The 22,534-nt window shown below is 45.7% G+C and overlaps 1 protein-coding gene and 1 long non-coding RNA gene across 2 annotated transcripts; both read left to right on the top strand.

Annotated features, from left to right (window-relative positions):
• The first annotated feature begins 14,429 nt into the window (after window positions 1-14,429).
• On the top strand, window positions 14,430-19,752 carry LOC139051287 (uncharacterized). Its single transcript, XM_070528293.1, has 7 exons — window positions 14,430-14,441; window positions 14,801-14,968; window positions 15,309-15,392; window positions 16,179-16,325; window positions 16,509-16,589; window positions 18,178-18,382; window positions 19,605-19,752. Exons 2-6 carry the CDS (start codon window positions 14,959-14,961, stop codon window positions 18,300-18,302), a joined length of 447 nt encoding a protein of 148 aa, XP_070384394.1. The 5' UTR covers window positions 14,430-14,441; window positions 14,801-14,958; the 3' UTR covers window positions 18,303-18,382; window positions 19,605-19,752.
• On the top strand, window positions 19,749-21,908 carry LOC139051288 (uncharacterized). Its single transcript, XR_011509313.1, has 3 exons — window positions 19,749-19,764; window positions 20,511-20,633; window positions 21,791-21,908. It is a non-coding gene; the product is annotated as an uncharacterized lncRNA (long non-coding RNA).
• The last annotated feature ends 626 nt before the right edge of the window (window positions 21,909-22,534 follow it).

Here is a 22,534-nt window from a genome sequence, read left to right as displayed (position 1 = left end):
CCCGTCGAACGCGACGATGACCGTGCTGGTTTGGGCTATTCTCTTCGCTGCTAAGGCGAGTGGATTAGTGGTGTTGACAATCTTGGCATCGATGACGTCAGGGCGTTCTTGAAGGGGGATGTTGCGGATCATTCCCTTTCACGTGGAGTGCGGGGCATCTCGTAGGGTCTGAGTTATATACCGTGCCCGAGATGAGTATCTGCCTCAACCGGACATAGCGGCTCGCATTCTCGCGCTTGGGAGTACTGGCGGCCATAATATTGATACATGCATATTGCGTGTTTCTTGTAGCCGATGCCGTGGGCGCCCCGACGAAGACGACGAACGCTCTCTGGCTTTCGAGCTGTCGGCTGAACTGGCCAGCGCTGTAGTTACCTTTTGTAACTATACTTTGTAAATAGTCTCTAGTCTTAATCCTTTGTTGGTGTAACTTTTTGGTGGAGGGCGCCGTTCCCCGTCCTCGCCACGGAGCTCCGCAGCGGCGGCACCGCGCTGCTTTTCGACATGGCTCCCGGTGACGACACCTCGTCTCCTTCTACTATTCCGACCCCGACAACAAGGGACGTCAGCGTTACGAATCCCCGCGATCCTGGCATATTCTCCGGCAAAGATAACGTCGACGTTGAGGACTGGCTCAACCTGTATGAACGTGTCAGCCAAAACAACCGCTGGTACCCTACCATTATGCTAGCCAATGCCCTATTCTACTTGGGCGGAACTCCTCGTGTCTGGTTCCGGACACACGAGGACGAGATATATAGTTGGGATGCTTTCAAGGAGAAGCTCGTCGACCTCTTTGGAAATCCTAACAGTTGGCAGCTGGCTATTAGAAAACAGCTTGCAATCCGAGTACAGTCTTCTACTGAATCGTACGTCTGGTACATACACTACGCGCTCGCTCTTTGCCAGAAAGTCGACAAGAAAATGGCCGAGGTTGACAAAGTCGGCTACGTACTCAAAGGGATCGCGGACGACGCCTTCAACTTGTTGGTCCTCAACAATGTGTCCACCATCGACGTCATTGTCAAGGAATGCCGCCGCTTTGAGCTCGCCAAAAGCCACCACGTCATTCCGTAGTTCTCCCGGCTCCCTAAAACAGCTGCCACGTTGTCTTGCGTTGGCCTTACCGCTTCACCACGCTTAAATGAGCACGTCACATGTATTGCTCGCCGTGAACTCGAGGCTACAAGTCTTGAGCCGTTCCATTCACGCCCACTTAAACCCACCATTGACCAAACAGCCCCAGCGATCTCTCTCACTCAGGCACTTGTACGGCAAGAATAAACCTAGGTTTTCCTGCTGCCTGCTCCGTTTCCCGACCTGACGCCCGACCGGTGCCGACTGCTTCGCGTCACGGCGATCTGTATTCCCTTCCCAGGTACCGCAACCCTACCGAGTGGAGAATTCCGGATGACAAACCCATTTGCTTCCGTTTGCCTCCGCATTGGCCACGTCGCTCGCCACTGCCGCACTTCCTAGACGTCACCGTATTCGAGCTCCTTTTCCCCATCCCTCGCCCATATGCCGACCCACGCTGTTACTCGCCTCGCCGTATGCCTCTTACCTCTGACGTGTCCGTCTATGCCAGCCGTCCTGCTCGCTCACCGTCACCTCAGCGCCATCGGTCCCTATCGCCCCGGCCAGGCTGCTATTTGTCGCCGACCAAATATGGGCCATACCGGATGGAAAACTAGACCATGCAGCTCCTGGAGGTAGTGCTGCATTATCTTCGTCGTGTCGAAATCCTCCATTGACACTCCCAACGAACCAGTACTTAATGTTCACGTCGACGGGGTGTCCCTTTGACGGCGTTAATAGATACTGGAGCCCAGGTGTCCATTATGAGTTGTAAGCTCCGTCGTCGACTGAGAAAAGTTCTCAGGCCTCCTACTACTCGAGCCGTGTGCGTGGCCGATGGCAGCACTGTTGACGTCACTGGAATCTGTACTTCCCGCATTAGTATCGCCGGCCGCCGCGTTTCTGTTCTTTTTACCGTGCTGACCAATTGTCCCCATGACTTAATTCTCGGACTTGACTTCCTTACGGCGCATTCAGCTTTGATCGACTGTTCTGCTGGTACTCTTTGCCTCGAACTTCCCCTACTGGCGCATATTCGGGCCGAATTGCCGAACAACTTTAGTATGACCGCCTTCGTCCGCCTGCCGCCTAAAGCCTTGACTTTCGTCGATTTGCTATAATCTTTGCCTGTGCCCGATGGTGATTATGTCCCCACACCTGTTCCTGATGTCCTTTTGATGCGCAATAACACTGTGCCCCACTCCGTCGTCCCCGTCGCCGATAACCGTACATGCCTCCCTGTCTTTAATTTTGGCCTGACAAAGGAAGTTCTACCCAAAGGAAGTTCTACCCAAAGGCATATTGGTTGCAACGCTCCATGTTATCGTAGATGAACACGTCAGGATGTTTTCCGTAGACGACTGCTCAGATTCTTCACCATGTCCACAGGATGCTATTTGCCCTGACGCAACATTTCGTCCTATGATTGCTGCAGACCTATTGCCTGAACAAGCAGCAGCTCTGTGTCGCCTTGTGGTTTCCTACCACGCCGTATTCTACCTCAGCAATCGTTGATTGGGCCAAACATCAATTGTTAAGCATCACATAAATACTAGTGATGCCTTTCCTATTCATTGCCGGCCATATCGAGTTTCTGCTTCAGAGCGTAAGGTTATTCAAGACGAAGTGAACAAGATGCTTGCCAAAGGAATTGTTGAACCTTCGTCGGGCCCTTGGGCGTCGCCCGTGGTGCTTGTTAAAAAGAAAAATGGCTCATGGCGTTTCTGCGTTGATTATAGTCATCTAAATCACCCCTTGCCCCTTGCCCCCTACCACCCTACCCCTTGCCTCGCATCGACGACATCCTTGATTGTCTCCATGGTGCCAACTACTTTTCATCAAAACCTGCGGTCTGGTTATTGGCAGATTTCTGTGGATGGAAAAGACCAAGAGAAGACCGCGTTCGTCACTCCTGATGGTCTATATTAATTCAAAGTTATGCCATTCGGTCAATGCAACACCTCAGCAACGTTCAAACGTATGATGGACTCTTTGCTTCAAGGGTTGAAATGGTAAGCATACCTCTGTTACCTAGATGACGTTCTCGTATTTTCGCCTACATTTGAGACACACCTTGAGCGCTTATCAGCTGTTCTTCAAGACTTCCGCGAGGCTGGGCTCCAACCAAATTCCTCGAAGTGTCACTTCGGTCGTCGGCAGATTAGTGCTGGGCGACCTCGTCGACGCTTCCGGTATTCAACCAGACGCAGAGAAAATTCGTGCTGTCGCGTCTTTTTCTGTACCTCAGTCTGTCAAAGACGTCCGAAGTTTTGTAGGACTCTGCTCCTACTTCCGACGCTTCGTTAAAGATTTCGCAGTGATTGCCCGACCTCTTACTGATCTTCTGAAGAAGGACGTGCCGTTTATATGGGGCCCCGCTCAAACTTCCGCGTTTACCCATCTCACCAACATTCTCACCACGCCACGTACCCTGGCCCACTTTGACCCGTCCTCTCCTACAGAGGTGCGTACCGATGCCAGTGGTCACGGTATCGGATCCGTCTTAGCCCAGCGCCAAGAAGATCGCGGTCAAGGTCAAAATCGTGTTTTCGCATACGCTAGCCGCCTCCTCAGAGCAGCGGAGCACAACTATTCGATTACAGATCGTGAATGCCTGGCTCTCGTGTGGGCAGTTTCGAAATTCCTCCCGTATATGGCACGCACTTCTCTGTAATCGCTGACTACCACGCGCTCTGCTGGTTTTCCTCACGCCGGCTTGGTCGCTGGGCTCTGTGGCTGCAAGAATATTACTGTACAGTAGTGTACAAGTCGGGCCGATTACATCATGACGCAAACTGTTTATCACGCTATCCAGTGGACGAGCCACCCGGCGACGCCGACCCCGATACCGACGCTTGCGTTTTCTCCGTTTCTCGGCAGCTACACGTTGCCGACGAGCAACGCCGTGATGCCAGTTTGCGCGCCATCATTGATGGCTTAGAATCTTCGCCTTCTGATTCGTCCCTTCACCTATATGTTCTCCCGGATGGTGTATTATACCGCCACAATGTACGCTCCGATGGTCCTGCCCGACTCTTCGTCGTTTCCAAGCACCTCCGGTCAGCTGTTCTCCAAGAACTTCACGATTTACCAACGGCAAGTCACCTTGGGGTCTCCCACACCTACGACCGCATCCACCGACGCTTCTTTTGGCCAGGTCTTGCCCTCTCCATCCGGAAATACGTTATGGCGTGAGAAAAATGCCAGCGCCGACAAACACCATCGACGATTCCTGCCGGGTGCCTTCAACCGCTCGACATTCCTTCGGAGCCGTTCTTTCGCGTTGGCTTCGACTTACTTGGCCCTTTCCCGCCATCTCCGCCAAGCAGAAGCTGACTACGTCTTACCATCCACAGCCTAATGGTCTCACTGAGCGTCCGAATCGCACCATGACAGACATGCTTGCAAAGAATGTCTCGTACGACCATACTGATCGGGACCTTGCCCTACCTTATGTAACTTTTTCATATAATTCTTCGCGTCACGACACTGCCAGTTATTCCCCGTTCTTTCTGCTGTTCGGCCGAGAACCCACATTGCCACTGGACGTATATCTTCTATCCGCCGCAGCAGAGACCAGCGAGTATGCAATTGACGCCATCACTAGGGCAGCCCAAGCACACGAAATTTCCCGCACTCGTCTGCTGACCTCACAACACAAGCAACGGCGCTTGTACGATCGCCAACACAGAGACGTCCACTTTTCGCCTGGATCTCTGGTACTCCTGTGATCCCCTACTCGTCACGTTGGCTTGTCAGAAAAACTGCTGTCTCGGTACACGGGCCCATATCGCTTTCTGCGGGCCGTGACTCCAGTTACCTACAAAATCGCCCCAGTCACTGCCAGTGCCTCATCTGCCCCAAACTCCACTGACGCTGTGCATGTCGCACGCCTCAAGCCATATTACTCTCGTGTTATCACCGATATTTAGACGCCCCGGGACGGTGCTTCTGCCACCAGGGGTAATGATACATGCATATTGCGTGTTTCTTGTGGCCGATGCACGAGGGCGCCCCGACGAAGACGACGAACGCCCTCTGGCTTTCGGCTGAACTGGCCAGCGCTACAGTTATCTTTTCTAAATGTACTTTGTATATAGTCTCCAGTCTTAATCCTTTGTTCCTGTAACAATATTTTGCTGTGGATTCGGGCATAGAGTATCTTGGCATAGGTCTTCCTGACTGATGCTAGCGGCGGCGAGTATTGCTTCAGTCACCGTAACAGCACCAATCTTGGAGATATTGAGTCCACCTCGCGGCCTGATCACAACCTTGACGTCATCTCTAGGAAGTGAGCGCATCCTTGCCGCTTGTAGCACCTTGGATTTTAGCGCAGCACCACCTGCTTTGCCGCGGCGCGCTCCCGGCTGCGGTGATGGCACATTAGTGTCAGCCGTGCGCCTTTTGGCGCCAACGCTTATGGCCCCCGCGGACTGCCAACCTTGATCTTGAATAGTTTCTTCCGGGGAGATATCCTCCCTTTCCACTCGGTACTCCATCTTGAGTAAGAAATTAAGCGCACCTCGCCTTCAAAGGAGCCGGTACGCGGCGGGCAGGTGGTTCACGAGGCGAGAAGCTCCCTCCCAAAGCTCAGGCACGGGCAGGAGGAGCGTGGAGCAAAGCTTGGCAATCGTCCGTAGGCTTAGCTGGGCGGCCGCTGCCTTGCTGCTGTCAAAGTGTGTATATATGTGAAAAATGAACTCACGGCGCTGCGGATGGTCTCTCTGAATGCCGCTTGTGGAGCTGTGTCGAATGATGCAGACCTTCTGGCGCTCCCAGGTGGCAGACCGCAGGAAGTTCAGTTTCAATCGGGAGCTCATGTGGAAGAAGTCCGCTGCGTTGGCCCCATTGTGGCCATCTTCCGTATATAGGGCTGCACCAAATCGTTAACAATTGCCTGTGGCAGACAGCGCTATTCTAGTCCTTGATATAACTTCTCCGTGAGGCAGCCATTATTTGTACGAGAAATTTCAGATTATCGGTTGGGAATTAACTAACCGTTTAAGATTATCCATGTATATTGAGGTACCTATTAGATCAATGGTTTCAATGATAGACTTGGTCATATATTTATATCTGCACTTTTATGGCATGTTCCGTCGCTTTCCCGAAAAGTTCGTTCATAGAACTGCGCACGATTGCGCAATTTAGCGAACAGCTCTGTATATATATATATATATATATATATATATATATATATATATATATATATATATATATATATATATAAACGAGAAGAAAGGGGGTTGACCGAGGGACCCGATAATTATTAGTCATATAATGAGAAGCCAACACACACTGACACCAAGTACAACATAGGGGAAATTGCATGTGCTTAATAAATGAAATAAAGTAATGATAAATTAATGGAACTTAAAGTGGATGAAAAAACAACTAAACAACAAAAACAACAAAAAAACAACAATATATATATATATATATATATATATATATATATATATATATATATATATATATATATATATATATATATATATATATATATATATATATATATATATATATATATATATATTGCTAAGAGATTTATTAGCAACGGGCGCGAACGGGTAGCTGTCACAAGCGTTCGGCGAAAGACAGCAGCCACGAGCTCATGCCGGTAGCGATGGTGCTGTGTCGCAGGCGGCTACTCTTCTTCGTTACAATCGCCCTCCGCAGAAAAAGGCGCCATCTTGGCGGCTCAAGGCGAAGAGACTACTATGGGGTCGTAGTACGGCTTAAGGCGAGAGACGTGGACAAGTTCGTGGCCGCGATGGCGTAGGTCCGTCGATGGCGTGAGGGGCTCTACGATGTAATTGACGGAGGACGTTTGCTCGAGAACGCGGTAGGGTCCTAGGTACTTTGCGACAAGTTTTGAGGAGAGGCCGGGTGTAGTAGCGGGTACCCGAAGCCATACGAGAGAGCCAGGCAAAAAAGTTGGTGCAGAACGGCCGGCAGGTTGACGGGATTGCTGCTGCCACTGGTCCTCGGTGGAAAAAGAGCGGGCAAGCTGGCGGCATTCCTCAGCATGACGAGCAGCTTCAGATAGCGGAGTACTTTCGGACGCGTCAGGTGTATATGACAGAATAGTATCGAGAGTAGTAGAAGGCTCTCGTCCGTATAGGAGAAAGTAAGGGGAAAAACCAGTAGTTGCTTGGGTCGCAGTATTGTACGCATACGTCACGAAAGGGAGAACTTGGTCCCAGTTTGAATGATCGGAGGCGACGTACATGGAGAGCATATCGCCAAGAGTACGGTTGAAGCGCTCGGTCATGCCGTTAGTTTGCGGATGGTACGCTGTACTGGTGCGGTGAACGATTCGGCATTCGTCGAGTAGTGCCTTCAAAGCATCGGAAAGAAAGGCGCGGCCTCTGTCGCTCAGAAGTTCGCGAGGGGCCCCGTGGCGAAGAACGAAATGTCGTAACAGAAACGAGGCAACGTCGCGGGCGGTGGCAGTCGGCAGAGCAGCTGTTTCAGCATATAGCGGGTTAAGTGATCCATTGCAACAATAATCCAGCGGTTGCCTGCTGGTGTGGAGGGTAGCGGTCCGTAGATGTCTATGCCAACACGATCAAAAGGCCGGCGAGGGCAGGGAAGGGGTTGTGACGGGTAGACTTGTCCGGGAGGTAATTTTCGGCGTTGGCACGGAGCGCAGGAGCGAATGAACTTTCTGACGTAGTTATACATGCCTCGCCAATAAAATCGGATGCGTAGTCGAGCATAGGTCTTGAAGAGGCCGGCATGTGCGCACTGAGGGTCTGCGTGGAAAGCGTCGCAGATAAGGTCACGGAGATGGCGGGGTATCACGAGAAGCCACTTGCGACCGTCAGAGAGGTAATTACGACGATAAAGAAGGCCGTCGCGAATGCAGAAGTGGGTAGCCTGGCGGCGAAGAGCGCGCGATGGTGATGAGGTGGATGGATCAGAAAGGATGCTGATGAGAGCACTGATCCAGGGATCCTTGCGCTGCTCCGACGGCATGTTGCGCAGTGCATGAGATGGAACTGTGGGCTCAAAGGCGGATAGGCAAGCGCAGTCAGCGGAGACCGGTGAGCGAGAAAGGGCGTCAGCGTCCGTGTGTTTGCGGCCGGAACGGTAGAGGACGCGGATGTCGTACTCCTGTAGCTTAAGGGCCCAGCGAGCAAGTCGGCCAGATGGGTCCTTAAGGGTAGACAGCCAACAAAGGGCGTGATGGTCAGTGATGACATCGAAAGGGTGACCATACAAATAAGGACGGAATTTTCCAAGGGCCCAAATAATGGCTAAACACTCTTTCTCTGTAACAGAGTAATTAGCCTCGGCCTTTGTCAGAGTTCGGCTCGCGTAGGCAACGACATATTCATCAAAGCCCGCTTTTCGTTGTGCGAGTACGGCGCCAAGTCCGATGCCGCTGGCATCGGTGTGGACCTCTGTGGTCGCTGCAGGATCGAAGTGGCGGAGGATAGGTGGCGAGGTTAGCAGGCGGCGTAATTTCGTGAAGGCGTCATCACAGGCGGGCGACCAAGCGGAAAGTTCTTTGTCGCCACTTAGAAGGGCTGTCAAGGGTGCACTTATGGAAGCGAAATTTCGAATGAAACGTCGGAAGTATGAGCATAAACCAAGAAAACTTTGAAGCTCTTTTAACTTCTTTGGTTGCGGAAAGTCGGTGACAGCGCGGAGCTTGGCTGGATCCGGAAGGACGCCGTCTCGTGATACAACATGGCCAAGAATAGGGAGCTTTCGGGCACCAAAACGACATTTTTTTAAGTTAAGTTGAAGTCCCGCGACAGTAAGGCATTTGAGAACTTGCTCGAGACGGCTGAGATGGGTTTGGAAATCAGCGGAAAAGACAACTACGTCATCCAGGTAGCATAAACATGTGTTCCATTTGAGGCCGCGTAAAATATTATCCATCATTCTCTCAAAAGTGGCGGGAGCATTGCACAGGCCGAAAGGCATTACGATGAATTCGTACAATCCGTCAGGTGTCACAAATGCTGTTTTAGGTCGATCAGATGGTGCCAAGGGGACTTGCCAGTTTCCGGAACGTAAATCCAGCGAAGAAAAGAATTCAGCTCCCTGCAAACAGTCGAGGGCGTCGTCGATGCGCGGTAACGGGTAAACGTCCTTGCGCGTTATCTTGTTCAGACGTCGGTAGTCGACGCAGAATCGAATAGAGCCATCCTTTTTCTTAACGAGGACGACCGGTGATGCCCAGGGACTGTTGGAAGGCTGCACAACGCCACGCTTGAGCATGTCAGCAACCTGGTGGTCAATGACACGGCGCTCAGAGGCGGAAACTCGGTAAGGGCGCTGCCGTAAAGGTGCGTGACTGCCGGTATCTATTTGGTGAAAAACGGTCGATGTGCGGCCCAAACCGGAAGCATGGCTGTCGAAAGAAGCGCGGAACCTCTGCAGGAGAGCAATAAGCTGGCTTCGTTCTGAAGATGACGTGCCATCGTCGATGGAGCAGTGGAAAGCGTCGAGGAGTGACTGATCAACCGCAGAGTCACAAGTAAGTGTGCCAAGGCCCGCAGAAGTAGAAACGGCAGGAGTGTCAAAGATGCAAAAGGTGTCGACTGGTTGAACAAGGCCTAGGCATTCACCATGAGATAAAGCTAAAGGGCAGGCTGTGGGATTGTCGACGACCATTTTCGTGACGCCATTGCGAAGAGTAAGGAGAGCAAAGGGCAGCGGAGAACATCGGCGGCAAATGAACAGCTCAGAGGGCGTAAAGAAAACAGTGGCATCAGAAATAGCGGCGCACGACACAGGCACAAGCAGGGAAGAGCGTGGAGGGACGGAATTGTCTTCGGAAACAAACAGTTTAACACTGGAAGGGTCGTTGTCGATAGGCTCGACGTCTGGAAGTGCAGAAAGTTCGAGTTCGGCGTGACAACAGTCAATAACGGCGTTATTATTTGCAAGGAAGTCCCAGCCTAATATGATGTCATGGGAACAAGTGGGCAGCACGACGAATTCGACGGTATACAGTAGACCTTGAATGAAGACGCGAGCAGTACAGGCAGCGAGAGGCGTTATATTTTGAGCGTTCGCGGTTCGAAGGGAGAAGTCGGAGAGAGCCCAGACAACACAAAACATACTCAGGATGTCCTCAAATGGTCAAAATGTCCTCATCCCGTAGCGGACGAACTGAGGACATCCCTAGCACGACCTGGTATCTTGTTCCAGAAAATGTACCTTATAGAACATCCTCAGGAAGTCCCGAAAAGAGCCTACATTTTTATCCCGAAAATGTGCGAGATAGGACGTCCTCTGGAAGTCCTGAAAAGAGCCTACATTTTTATCCCGAAAATGTGCGTGATAGGACGTCCTCTGGAAGTCCTGAAAAGAGCCTACATTATTAACCAGAAAACTATAAATGAATTATATATATATAGCATATTCATTGTCAATTAGTGATAGTGACAGAAGTTCACGTGCCTGCGGCAACGAACGATATGTATGCTAACCATCGTATCTATGCCATGAAATGTGCATGCCGGCATAAATCTGCCTTGGAATTAAGAATAAGGCAATTGAATAAATCTTTAAATAATATATATATATATATATATATATATATATATATATATATATATATATATATATATATATATACATATATATATATATATAAGCGTATATCTGATATAGATGGTGTCTGTAGCCTCTAGACGTGCGCTAGGCAGGTGCAGGTGGAACATCCATCCGCCCTTGCTGCTTGGTCGCTGTGTGGAAAATGGCGAACTGCACCTCTCTTTTGATGCTGTAGGCATTCTTCGGCTAAGCTTCCCCGGAAATCTGCCTATCCGTTCGTCTTTAACACATATCTACGCGCTCCGTAGGAATACATGGGGTAACGTAACGCGCCATACGTGGGCTGAACCCGGTGTTAGCGCAATACCAGGCCGACCAAGGCAGCGGAGGTGAGTGGCCGATTTCGGTGGTAGTGCAATAGCTCGAAAACCCACAGTTTAGCTGCAGCAGGCTTAAACCTATGCAAATTTCCAAGGCAAGAATGCTGAAACTTATACTAAAATGTAGGTAGCAATTAAGCTTGATTGGACGCCCCAGAAAAAGACTGATCCCACGCCTTCATAACCGCTAGCCACTGTTCCCCCACGAGGCTGCAAATAGTTCGTACTTCAAACTTTCCCTGTTACCTAAATGAGATGGTAATAAAAAAAACTTAATTATAAGCGCGTAATTTTGGACGTTTTCACTCGTATGCTATAGTGGAATGGTGAAAACCAAATTTTTTATTGAGCTGAAATAAAACGCATGCTTCGCCGCAACTATTTATTGTCAAGTTTAAGTCGGCAGTGAAATCTCATGAGTAAAACGGGGTCAGCAGTAAAATGAACTGTACCGCAGACTTTTGAGGATTGAAATGCTCAGACTTCATATACTTTGTTCATTTCTGTTGCACACCTTATCGCTTCCTCCGATGAAAAGCCTCTTCAAGAACAGCAGACGCTCTGGAGGTATTAAGCACGACGCCATTTTGAAAAGGTGACATTGGCAGGCGGAGTAACACAACCCCGCGCGAGCCGTACGTGTGTTCGTTGCCAACTGCTGCAAATTTCTCAGGGGAGTTTCTCTTACGTTTTTTCGCTCCCAAACATCCTTTTTCTCATATTTTTTTAGGCTGTGCTTCAGTGGCTTGCTTGCACGAAGAACCGGTACACATGGCGCAGACTAGTGCAGGCTCTGAACAAAAGGGAATCTCGGAGGGTTCCGGCACTTGTTGTGCATAAAAACAAGGCCTTTGAGATTGGCTAATGCTGGCAACGTTGTGCATGCAACAAAGTCAAGTCACGTCCAAGCAGAAGGCCAGTCAGCCGTCAGTGTTTCGCGCGTTTTCTGTATTTACCGCAGCAGAGTTTGCAGCGACCTCCGTTGTGGTATTTTGTTCCTCGGAGGCATGCCCTCGGAATCGGAAAAAGGAGGTGAGTGCATTTTATTTGTTAGTGAAATAAAAACCTTAAGTGGAGTAGTTTGTTGCGGTATTCTAGAGACGACTACTTGTTCACGCTTAGCGCCAAGTACTGTACCCTTGTGCACCATGTCGGCGAGTGACCGATGGTTTCGCCGCTTGAGGAACCGAAGAGTAGATGAATTCTTTATGATCCTAAATCCATCGCAAACTGGAACTAATAGCGAGCAGAATAATGTGCACCCATCTGGCTCTGGAGAGAGCACTTGGCGCAATCAACTTGACGCTGCTAGTGGGAGCTCATTGTTCAGCGATGTTGCATCGGAATCCGACCAACGTGAGCGGCCCAGCATCGAGCACGACGCCGTGTTCTGCAGCAGTAGTTCGGATTCTGAGTGCCTACAGGAGCAAATGAAGCAAACGAATGTGCATCAAAAAGAGCAACCTGAGGTAGACGATGTGGCGCCGTTAAGCGACCAATTACAAGCATGGGCCATTCAGTACGGCTGTTCCCGCAGCTCAGTTACTGCCCTTTTGAGAATCTTGCGGGGTCATGAATGTTTTTCTTGTCTTCCACGATCAGCAAGAACGCTGCTAGAAACGCCCAGAAAGTCATTAAACATAGTCAACATAGCTGGAGGGCGGTACTGCCACTTTGGTATCGTGCAACCTCTTCGTGAACTGCTAGATATAGCAAAGGATGTACCATTGGAGCTTGCTCTCAATTTTCACGTTGATGGGCTCCCTCTGGCAAAGAGCTCAAGAAAACAATTTTGGACAATACTTTGTCATGTAAAGAAAATCGAATCTCATGACCCTTTTGTTGTGGGTGTCTTCTTTGGCGAAAAAAAACCAGATGATGCAAATGAGTTTCTCCGTCAGTTTGTTGATGAAGTTAAGGAAATCATTAGCTCTGGCATCTGTTTTGGTGCACAGGTTATACCTATCAGAATAAATGCCATCATCTGCGATGCACCTGCACGAGCATTTATCCTGAGTGTAAGAAACCACACTGGGTACTACAGCTGTACAAAATGCACTGTGAAAGGCCTCTACGGTGAAGGGAGAGTGTGCTTTCCGGCAAAAAGTGGGAATGTGCGCACTAACACCACATTTCGAGGCCAATTTCAAGAGCAACACCATGTTGGCAATACAGTTCTTGAGGAGTTGCCACTTGACTTGGTCAAAGACGTGCCACTGGATTATATGCATCTTGTGTGTCTAGGAGTCATGCGAAAACTGCTTCTGTTGTGGTTTCGAGGTCCCAAGCAGATTAGACAAGGGGCTTCTGCACAAAATCGCATTTCAGCCAAGCAAACAGAGCTTTCTCTTTTTGTACCATCTGACTTCAATCGACGTCCAAGAGGTCTCCATGACATAGATCGCTGGAAAGCAACAAAATTTAGGTTTTTTTTGTTCTATAGTGGGCCACTGGTGTTGTTTTCTGTAGTGCCACAAGGGATGTATGAAAACTTTCTGTGTCTTCATGTAGCAATAACCATACTTGCATCACAAAGCGCAGTAGCTGCCGAGCTTGACTATGCTGAGGAGCTTTTGAAGTTATTTGTGAGAGGCTTTGCAGAAATATATGGGCAGCACCGTGTATCCCATAATGTACATGGGCTATGCCACCTTGCAGATGATGTAAGACATTTGGGGCCACTGGACTCATGGAGTGCATTTCCATTTGAGAGCCACATGGGCACCATCAAGAAGCTTCTGAGAAAGCCGCAGCACCCACTGGAGCAACTGTCAAACAGAATTGCTGAAACAAAGAAGCTTCAGTGCAGAAAAAAAATGACTGTAAGCAGTTCCCCTCTGCTCATTGTACAACATCAAGATGGGCCTCTTGTGCCTCTTTGCCAAGGGCCACAGTTCAAAAAAGTGACGTTTCCGGAAGGAATTGTCTTAGACACTAGTAGGAGGAATAACTGCTGCAAGCTCCTTGATGGAAGTGTAGTTGTGGTGGAGAACTTTGCCCATAATGCACAAGGTATGCCATACATAATTGGAAGGAAGTTCCTGAAGAAAGATGATGTATATTTGACACCCTGTCCCTCATCAGCACTGGGAATATTGATTGTGTCCAAGCCTTCCTTGCTGCGATGTTGGCCTCTGACATGGGTCTCGGAAAAATGCATGCGAGTTCCATACAAAAAGAAGCTGGTTGTATTTCCTCTTGTGCATCTGAAGATGTAAATGATGAAGAAACTCCTGTATGTAGAATTGTACAAAACGTATATTGTTTTTCTTTAAGGTGATCAATATGCAGTCGTCAAGTTTCCAGAGGAAGGCAACTCTGTAGCTCTTGTACATACCAAGTGGCTGCATGGCGATGTCTGCTTGTGGCCACAGGATTCCAAGAATGTTTCGTATTTAGCCAAATGTGGAGCCTCTCCATCCTCCAACTGGCAAGTCGTGCCATGTTTGCCCATAGACACATTCAGTAAGTTTTATATTTCTCTTCTAATTCTTTTGTAGCATGTCTCATAACATAGTAATCATGTTCATTTTGGCAATGTACTTGAAATTGCAGTGTGTGCACACATCTCTGAACTAAAAAGTAACTTTAGAAAGATCTTCTTTGGTGGCACAACTGTAGATTTTACATGTTTACTAGGTGACAATCACTTTTTCATTCAGAAATGAAAGCTCATATACGCACTGGCGCAACAATTTGTTTAAGGTTGCATGGTAACTCTAGATCTCGTAACATTATTAGAAAACTTATCTAAAATTACATTCAGTTGAAGAATTGGGGCAATGCTTGAATTTATGCTCATTATTATTTTTCACTTTCCGTAGGAACATATGATGCAGCGCGACAAAAGCTCAAGCAAGCTGAAGATGGGTCAGACTTGGGGAGTGAAGTGGACCTGGGACGGGGCAAAAGAAAAAAGCAACGAAGAGCCCTTAGCTCAAGTCCGGAAAGTGTGCAGCGACTACCACTTCCACCGCCCTCTATGATGAAAAGTATGTTTACTATTTGTTTTTCACACTAGCAAGCTTTGTTCACTATATTCCTCGTATTAATTTTTCTATGCCACATAATTTTTCCCATTAATATGCTAAGTAGGCCTGCACCTTCAAAGAAAACACATGTGGGTTTCCCTGGCAGGTGGGCAGTGACCTGCCATTTTGCAAATTCACCTCTACATTGTAAATTTTTATACAGCTCTGTAAAATGAAGCTCTCTGCTTTCACTAGAAACTGGCGACATCTGAGCTTTGAAATCACATTGCATGTGGTTGGTACACTAAGGAATTGTAGCTTGTTTCTCGAATCCTTTCAATGTCGTTTTTTTCAATTTTAGAAGCACAGAAGAGGGATGGGAGACGTATTCACAAGCAGTCATCACATGCATCAACATCTAGGGCTAATGATCCCAATGTTTGCAGTAAGTGTTGTGCCTTTTCATAATATAAGGAATGCATGTTAAGAATGCTGTCATTGCAAAAAATTGAGTATTGAGAAGGAACTGCTCCAAGATGATGTCTGGCAATGGCACAATAATCTTTACAAATCTACTGGTAGCATAGCATGTTATAGAAAAACAGTCAGCATAGGATGGAGCATATAAATAATTGACAGGGCATGTTTCCACTATGGCTTGTATCTGAAGCTGTTGCAAAAGTGGAACATAAAGCAGTTTCTAATGGCATTTTAACGGCCGTGCATTTTGATGTACAAAGTAAAATTGAGACAAGATTGACTGAGGATTGTCAACCAGTGTCTTATTTCTGGACACTGACTTTTTTGTGGTTTACAAGAGCCCTTTGCTTTGGCACTTCCAGTTTCTTTAGAACACTAAAACCTATCAGTCAGTGTTAGAGACAACCCGTCATGGTAGCTCAGTGGCTGTAGCATTGTGCTGCTCAGCACGAGGTCACAGGTTTCACCCTGGCTTCGGTGGCTTTCTGGTGCATCATAAGAGCACCATGTTGTCAACATTAACTTCGAATCCCTCGCTACGGTGTGCTCCAAAACCACGTCACAGATGTGGCATGCAAAACCCCAGTTACATTTTTTTTAGTCTTAGACACAAGCTCTTGTACTTTGTGTACTTTCTTGATGATGGTCGAATAAGTTATCTTTACTGATTTTCCTTATGATTTGCTTGCTACATTATTTGATGCTTGTCAGTCATTCACATGAGTTGGTTTGTTTCCTCTCCTTTTTTTAGGTGATCAAGGCGCAGTGCAATGTGCACAAATGTGTGCTAGCGAGACTTCAGAATCTGAGGGTGAGGCTGAGTCTGGAGGTGAACAAGATGCAATGCAAGAATCATCAGGCATTAAAAGATCGTTCACAGCTCACTCTTTGATGAAAAGTATGTAATCTAGCATTGTCTGTTTTCTTTCTTACAGAACCTCTTGAAGTTGTAGCCAAAATGTGTAAAACGTTGTCTTGTAACACACCTGGCTTCCTTTCACAAGCACTACTCAGCAGTAACACACCTTAAAGGCCTGCTGGTGCACATTATTATGTATTTTTCTTTTTTTTTCGTGCGAAGGAGCAAGCCAAATGGGAAATACACAGTGCAACAATGAGAAGTGGCATTCAAGTCAGTCTGTTGCACCTATTTCAGATGATGGTAAGCATTTAAGAATTCATATTAAGCCAGAGTTTTCATGTGTTAGAGGATTGAGTAATCTTCCAAGTTGTCTAGAGTCATGCATTCAGAGTGAACGGAGCAAATTGTAAGCAAGACAGTGATGCAAACCATGGTCTAGATGCTCTAGGAAGGCCCTGCACAACCTTTAAGGAAACTTGAGCTACATCAATAGATTATTTTTCTAGATGTTCATCATTGCTTTCCATGTGTAAATATATGAATTTGTTGCTTAGAAATTTTGTCCACTTTAGATGGACTATTAGGTTTAATAAACAGAACTGTGATATCATTTTTTATTTCTGAGTTACAAAAAACATCATAGTTTCATTTCTGAGAATTTGCGTTTTTTGCCAATTTTTATTTAACAAATTGACGACAAATAAAAATTCGCAACAGTCACTAGATCCTTTTTCTTTTCGATGTAACAAACCTCATCAAATATGGTGCAGTGGTTTCCGAGAAAATCGATTTCTCCTTTCCCAGGTATTTAGATAGGAGCCTTCGAGCTAAGCTTCCTCTTAAGGGAGCTAGTTGCTCTTTGGGGCTCGGATTAATGTTACTATTGCCTAGAGCACCATTTGTGTACTCCGTTAACTTGTTGACTGCTGCTTATTGACTAGTGTATGAACGTCAACATATTTTGTTTGATGCGATAAAGTCGCAATGTAGACCAGATGCCCAAGCAGGAAGTTTGCTCCCTTTTGGTTTACTTTGGGCAGAGGAGCTGTTCAATAACCAGAAATGTTTTGGACTGCATTGTGTGCAGTAATGGTAGTGTTGCACAGCACACTTTCCATCATTACCGAATTTCTTGGTTGTGATTGGCTCTTGTGATTGGCTCCTTCCTGCAATATTGCAGGAGGGAGTCAATTGTGGTTGAGAATTTCTATCAGGATCGGGCTCAAGTCATAATAAAAAGTGGCCGTTTGACACCGATGCAACATCAGAGCCTTTCCTCATTTTTCATGATGTTAACACGAGACATGATTGGCACTGCGACTTTAACAATACAGTACCACCTCTTTTTACATATGCTGCCATTATAATTGGTAGCACGGCAATTCCTGATTGAAATATTTGCTGCATTTCAGTAAGGAAAATGGTTTGGCAAATTTAATCGGATTTTCCTATGAAAAAAACTTGCCTGTGCTACCTTTTCACACTGTTTTTCGCATAGCTTATAGATGTCGTGCCACCACTGTGCGGGTTTTGACTAAAAGTGGACAGAATGCTTGGCAGAGCAATGTTTTCGGGTTCCCAGAGCCCAACCAATGAACTCAATATAGCAAAGGGGCACTAAAGAAGCTTATTAAATTCTATTTTTTTATTGATGCTCTTTTAATAGCAAAACAACCACTCTTGTGGGCTTGGCAAGAATGAAGGATGGGTGACTATACTGTGCTGAAGTTCCACACCAGTCAACTGATTTTGACAGTTGGCTACGAGCTAGTTATTTTTTTATCAATGAAGGACTGCATCACACTAAACAAACCAAACGAAACCTGACAACTGCATGAATATTAACTGATCAGCCAGTGTCCTCACACATTTTCTTCGTGAATTTCAGGCATTAAGCAGGTCATCAGGCTTCTACAAACGGTAATCTTGAGAGTCGAGCACCTGGGAAGCCAACTAGACGTAATAAAACAAAGCTTTGTGACCAACATCTGCAGCCTGAAGCAGATTTGTTAGAAAAACCATTTTGTGACATCACGGAGTTCGAACTGTTTGATCAAGGCCTCTCAGAAAGTGATGCAATGAAGTCAAAGTTGGTAAGTGTTTTTAGTGGAGTATTGTTATACACGAATTTGATAAGCGTGAGGTTGACTGACATATCTCACGGTAAACTTTTCCAGGTTTCTATGTATGAAATAAGCAAGTATCCTTGCTTGTATATGTAGAAGGTTTTATGTGCGCTGCACTTCTTAATTCCAGGTAGAAAAACGTTTTTTTTCCTTCATGTACCCAAAGGCCCTTCTACAGGCATTACATAGGGGGTTACATATTACATAACATCACGGGGAATAAATATTGAAAATATACAAGCGTGAAATGTACCTGGCTTTTTGCACTTAAAAAACAAAATGTAATGTATAATAGCCATATCTTAAGGGACTAATTTTGTGAACAGTGTACTTGTATATTCCTCAGATCCAACATAACACAGTACCTTTCAAAGTCAGTATTTATGTCAACTGGTCTTTTGCAAACCTGAAAATGGTTGTTTCCTTGAACAGATGGTGTGAGCAATTACTCATATCAGCAACTCATGTGCGTGGACAATGAGCCCATTTCTACAGTTTTCTAGTGGCATTACCACTAGAAAGCTTCTGCATGCCTCTATGTATTTGCATGACTACATATCTAGTGGCATTTAAAATGTACTGCACATTCATAATTTTTGTCATTGATGGTACAGCAGTACATAATGTACAAAGTTTCAATCGTCTGAAAAGCTGGTTGCTACAAAAGGACTACACGCTTGACATATGCTGCCACCTGCACTCGGTTTTCCATTACACCAAATATCAAGCCTATCACTTCCGGTTTATTTATGAGAAGGATGAAAGTTGTCCATGGGTGTGGACAGTTAGACTGAAAAGGGTATAGCAACGATGTTAAAGGTTTTTGCAGTGCCATTGTAGTGCTTAAGTGCATAAATGAAATAAAACAAGACTACTACTTTGCCTGTCATTTGGAATTGCATTGAACTTTTTTGTGAGATACTAAGCGCTGACCTCTGAGGTATAAAACACCGATGAAAACATAGTGCCATGCTAGAAACTTGTAGCATGTTTGGTATAAGATGTAAATCTTGTTTAGGATTCTTTATGCTTTAAAATCTGCAATCATGTTTTATTGAACCTTGCACTGCAGCCTGAAACTCGCTTTCACTCAGTGGGTGGCTTGAAAATTCACCTGCTATAAAAAATTGCTTAGTGTTCTTTGAAATGTTGGTATTCCTGTAATGGTACAAAACCTTGTAAATTCCAGGTACGGGAACTCGCTGCCTTAGGAGGAAGAAATGTTAGTTTGTCTACGCGTCGCATTCTTGAAGCCCTGATGACCCAGGAAGTGGCTGTTCAATATAGTTGGCTCGGACAAAAAGGAAAGAAGAAGTTCTTGTCGTTGACAACGTGCGACTTGATATATAGTAAGTACACTTCAGTATCCTGTTTCTGCTTTTGGCAAGTTTCTTCCCCTTCACCCTGCAGGGAAATGGACTTCTAGCGTTAAACTACACACATAATGTAGCTATCAGCAGGTTGCTGTGGTGCACCAGGATAGTTTTCTAAGGCCCTTCAACGCCTTACACCTTTAAGGAGTACTTCTGCTATTGACTTATAATCATTTTTTAATTTTGTCTCGACAAGAACTGCGTGTGCACATTGCCTGAATACCAAATAAGCTCACATTAAAGAGAGCATGTGTACGATTGAGCCACTTTCTGTGAAGAACCACATAGGTGCATCATGCGTAATATAAATTGAACAAGTGCTACCTGTTGGCTGATAATATAATCAGGAGGGCTACACTGGGTGCGCACAACACCTTCAAAGGCCATGTGTGGTTTCTAGCCACATGTCTGAAACATGCAAGTTGTGAAGTTTGAATATTTCTCCACTATTAAGCCGACACTATTTGCTCTTGCTATATAAAATATTTCATCACTGGCCTGCTCATAAACCTTTGCCTCCCATCATGGCCAGATAAGTAACATAACTGAATTAAATGTATATTCTGGAATATTTTTTATTGACAGCTAATATACAGCATTAAATTGTGTAAACTAAACTGCAAGCCACTCATCTTTTGTTACCCTTTCTGTTACGACCCTGCTCTCTTTTATGCCATGACTGACTGTCAAGATAACTACAGAGCATCTCCTTATTGTTGCAGAAAGTGTTAAGTGCACATTTGAAACTGTAAAAAGAAGTGAAGTTGAGGACGTTGTAAAAACGTGGCTCAGACACGCTGGGGAGAAGCTTAGAAAGAATAACAAACAGTCTGAAAAAGTCACAGGTGAGTATTTCTCCTGATAGGTTCTCGTAATTATTAAATTTAGGTTTCCACCTAATAACATTTAACTATTAAATATAATTCAAAGGTTTTCCTGCAGCTGATCTGATAAGTGCTTAAAAATACAATCTGAAACAGGATTATGTTGGGCAGTTTAACATTATTTAGTGGGATAAGCATCCAGGCTACAGGTTTTTTTATGCTGGTACTCTTCTGTTTGCATGAAGTGTCCACTTGCCGTATTTATTCGAGGAGAAGGCAGGGCATTTTTTCTAAAATCCTCAGTCTAGAAGTTACCCCTTACCTTATATGCGACGCTGATAGATTAAGTGACTTATTCAATATGGCGGTAACGGTGCCACATCTCTGGTGATCCTAATTTTAGACATCAGCGAGAGGTGTAGCAACTAATAAGCTTTGGCAGGTGAGCCAGTATGGTATTCTGTGCGTACATTCCATACTTAGTATTTGAAAATAAAATTTAATAATGAAGATGAAGTGAGGGTTTACGTGAATTTCTCCTTCAAATGTGGCTTCTGTGGCAGCACGCACCACACTGCTAGGATACTACACCATAAGGCAACATCCGCATATAATCCCAACTGGTCATTCAGTTTATTCTGCTAACTTTCACCGCCGACACCTCAGGAGTAAGATGAGGCGCTGGGCTTTTTGGTATTTCTAGCGAATGCCGATGGGTCTCAATAATTCGTCGGCTACTGTATGTCACCTTATATTATTGTTCATACTAGTTTTTTTTTCTTGGGTGCCCCAACTGCACCCTCACCTTATAATCGAATAAGTATGGTATATGCTTAGAACTACAGAAAGTTGAACTAGTTAGTTTGGTAGGGGTTCGTTGTGACAGAAGGTAAGGCATAGACATGAACACACAAGAGAACCAGAAAACTCAAACGGCACTTGTGTTATCTGGTTCTCTTGTGTTTTGTATCTCCACGCCTTACCTTCTCTCACGAAGGTATATGCCTTTACTTCCTCCTCATTGAGAGTTAATTTCTGAAATCTCCCTTTTAATTGAAGAGTACACCTTGAATTGCCAAGTTAAGTTACTGGCATGTCTTTTCACTTGCTTCCCTTGTTTCTCTTGTAAAAGTAAGTCAGAGACGCTGAATCTGTGATTCATTGTGTGTCTTTTCTAGAGCTGCTGGAGTGACAACGCAGGCCTCACTGAAGTGCAGCATGTTTCAACCACAGCACGGAGGACTTTTTTTCCACATTTTGCTGTTTTAATGATAATTTCGTCATTATAATACTCATTCTTACTTTTCCGTTCTTTAATATTTAAAGATTGTATTTTAATTCCTCATTTTCTAGTCATTTTAGTCAGTTACAGTTTATTACTCATTTTTGCATTGCTGTAGCAGAAAGACAATTTTTTTCGCGCATTAAGAGTGATGCCTTATGTATTCATGTTTTTTATAATAAATTTTATATTTAAGCTTTTGCGAGCCTTTCTTTTTGCAAAAAGAAGTATGTTACGCATTGCGTTGTGATGTGTACATGAGATATTTGAAGAGTAGATCAGCAGTGATATTTACACGAATGATTCCATGGTACAACACCACCATATAATCACATTCATGGATTCTTTAGAAGTGGACGTGAGCACGTCTTGGAAACATGCCTTAGTGGTCCGGAGATGGTCCTGGCAGAATGTCAAAAGAATGTTCACAGTATGCGATTTGGGGAAAGAAATGGATTTGGGTCGGCAGTGACATTTACACATGTAATTCCATTGTACAGCACCAGTATGTAATCACATTCACGGCTTATTTAAATGTGCATAGGCACATCCTGGAAAGGTACTGGAATGGTCCAGAGATGATCCTGGCATTATGTCCAAAGAATGTTCACAGTATGTTCTTTGGACGGACAAATGGATC

The sequence above is a fragment of the Dermacentor albipictus genome, unplaced genomic scaffold (genome assembly GCF_038994185.2).
Source record: "Dermacentor albipictus isolate Rhodes 1998 colony unplaced genomic scaffold, USDA_Dalb.pri_finalv2 scaffold_11, whole genome shotgun sequence".
Taxonomy (NCBI): Eukaryota; Metazoa; Arthropoda; class Arachnida; order Ixodida; family Ixodidae; genus Dermacentor; species Dermacentor albipictus.
Note: the sequence above shows the minus strand (reverse complement) of the source record. Positions and strands in the feature narration are given on the sequence as shown.

What these genes read in the sequence shown, in the direction of transcription:
- LOC139051287 (XM_070528293.1), top strand. An exon ending in TAATGATCCCAATGTTTGCA is followed by an intron (nt 15,393 to 16,178) that starts GTAAGTGTTGTG and finishes TCCTTTTTTTAG; the next exon opens with GTGATCAAGGCGCAGTGCAA. An exon ending in TGCACCTATTTCAGATGATG is followed by an intron (nt 16,590 to 18,177) that starts GTAAGCATTTAA and finishes CGTGAATTTCAG; the next exon opens with GCATTAAGCAGGTCATCAGG.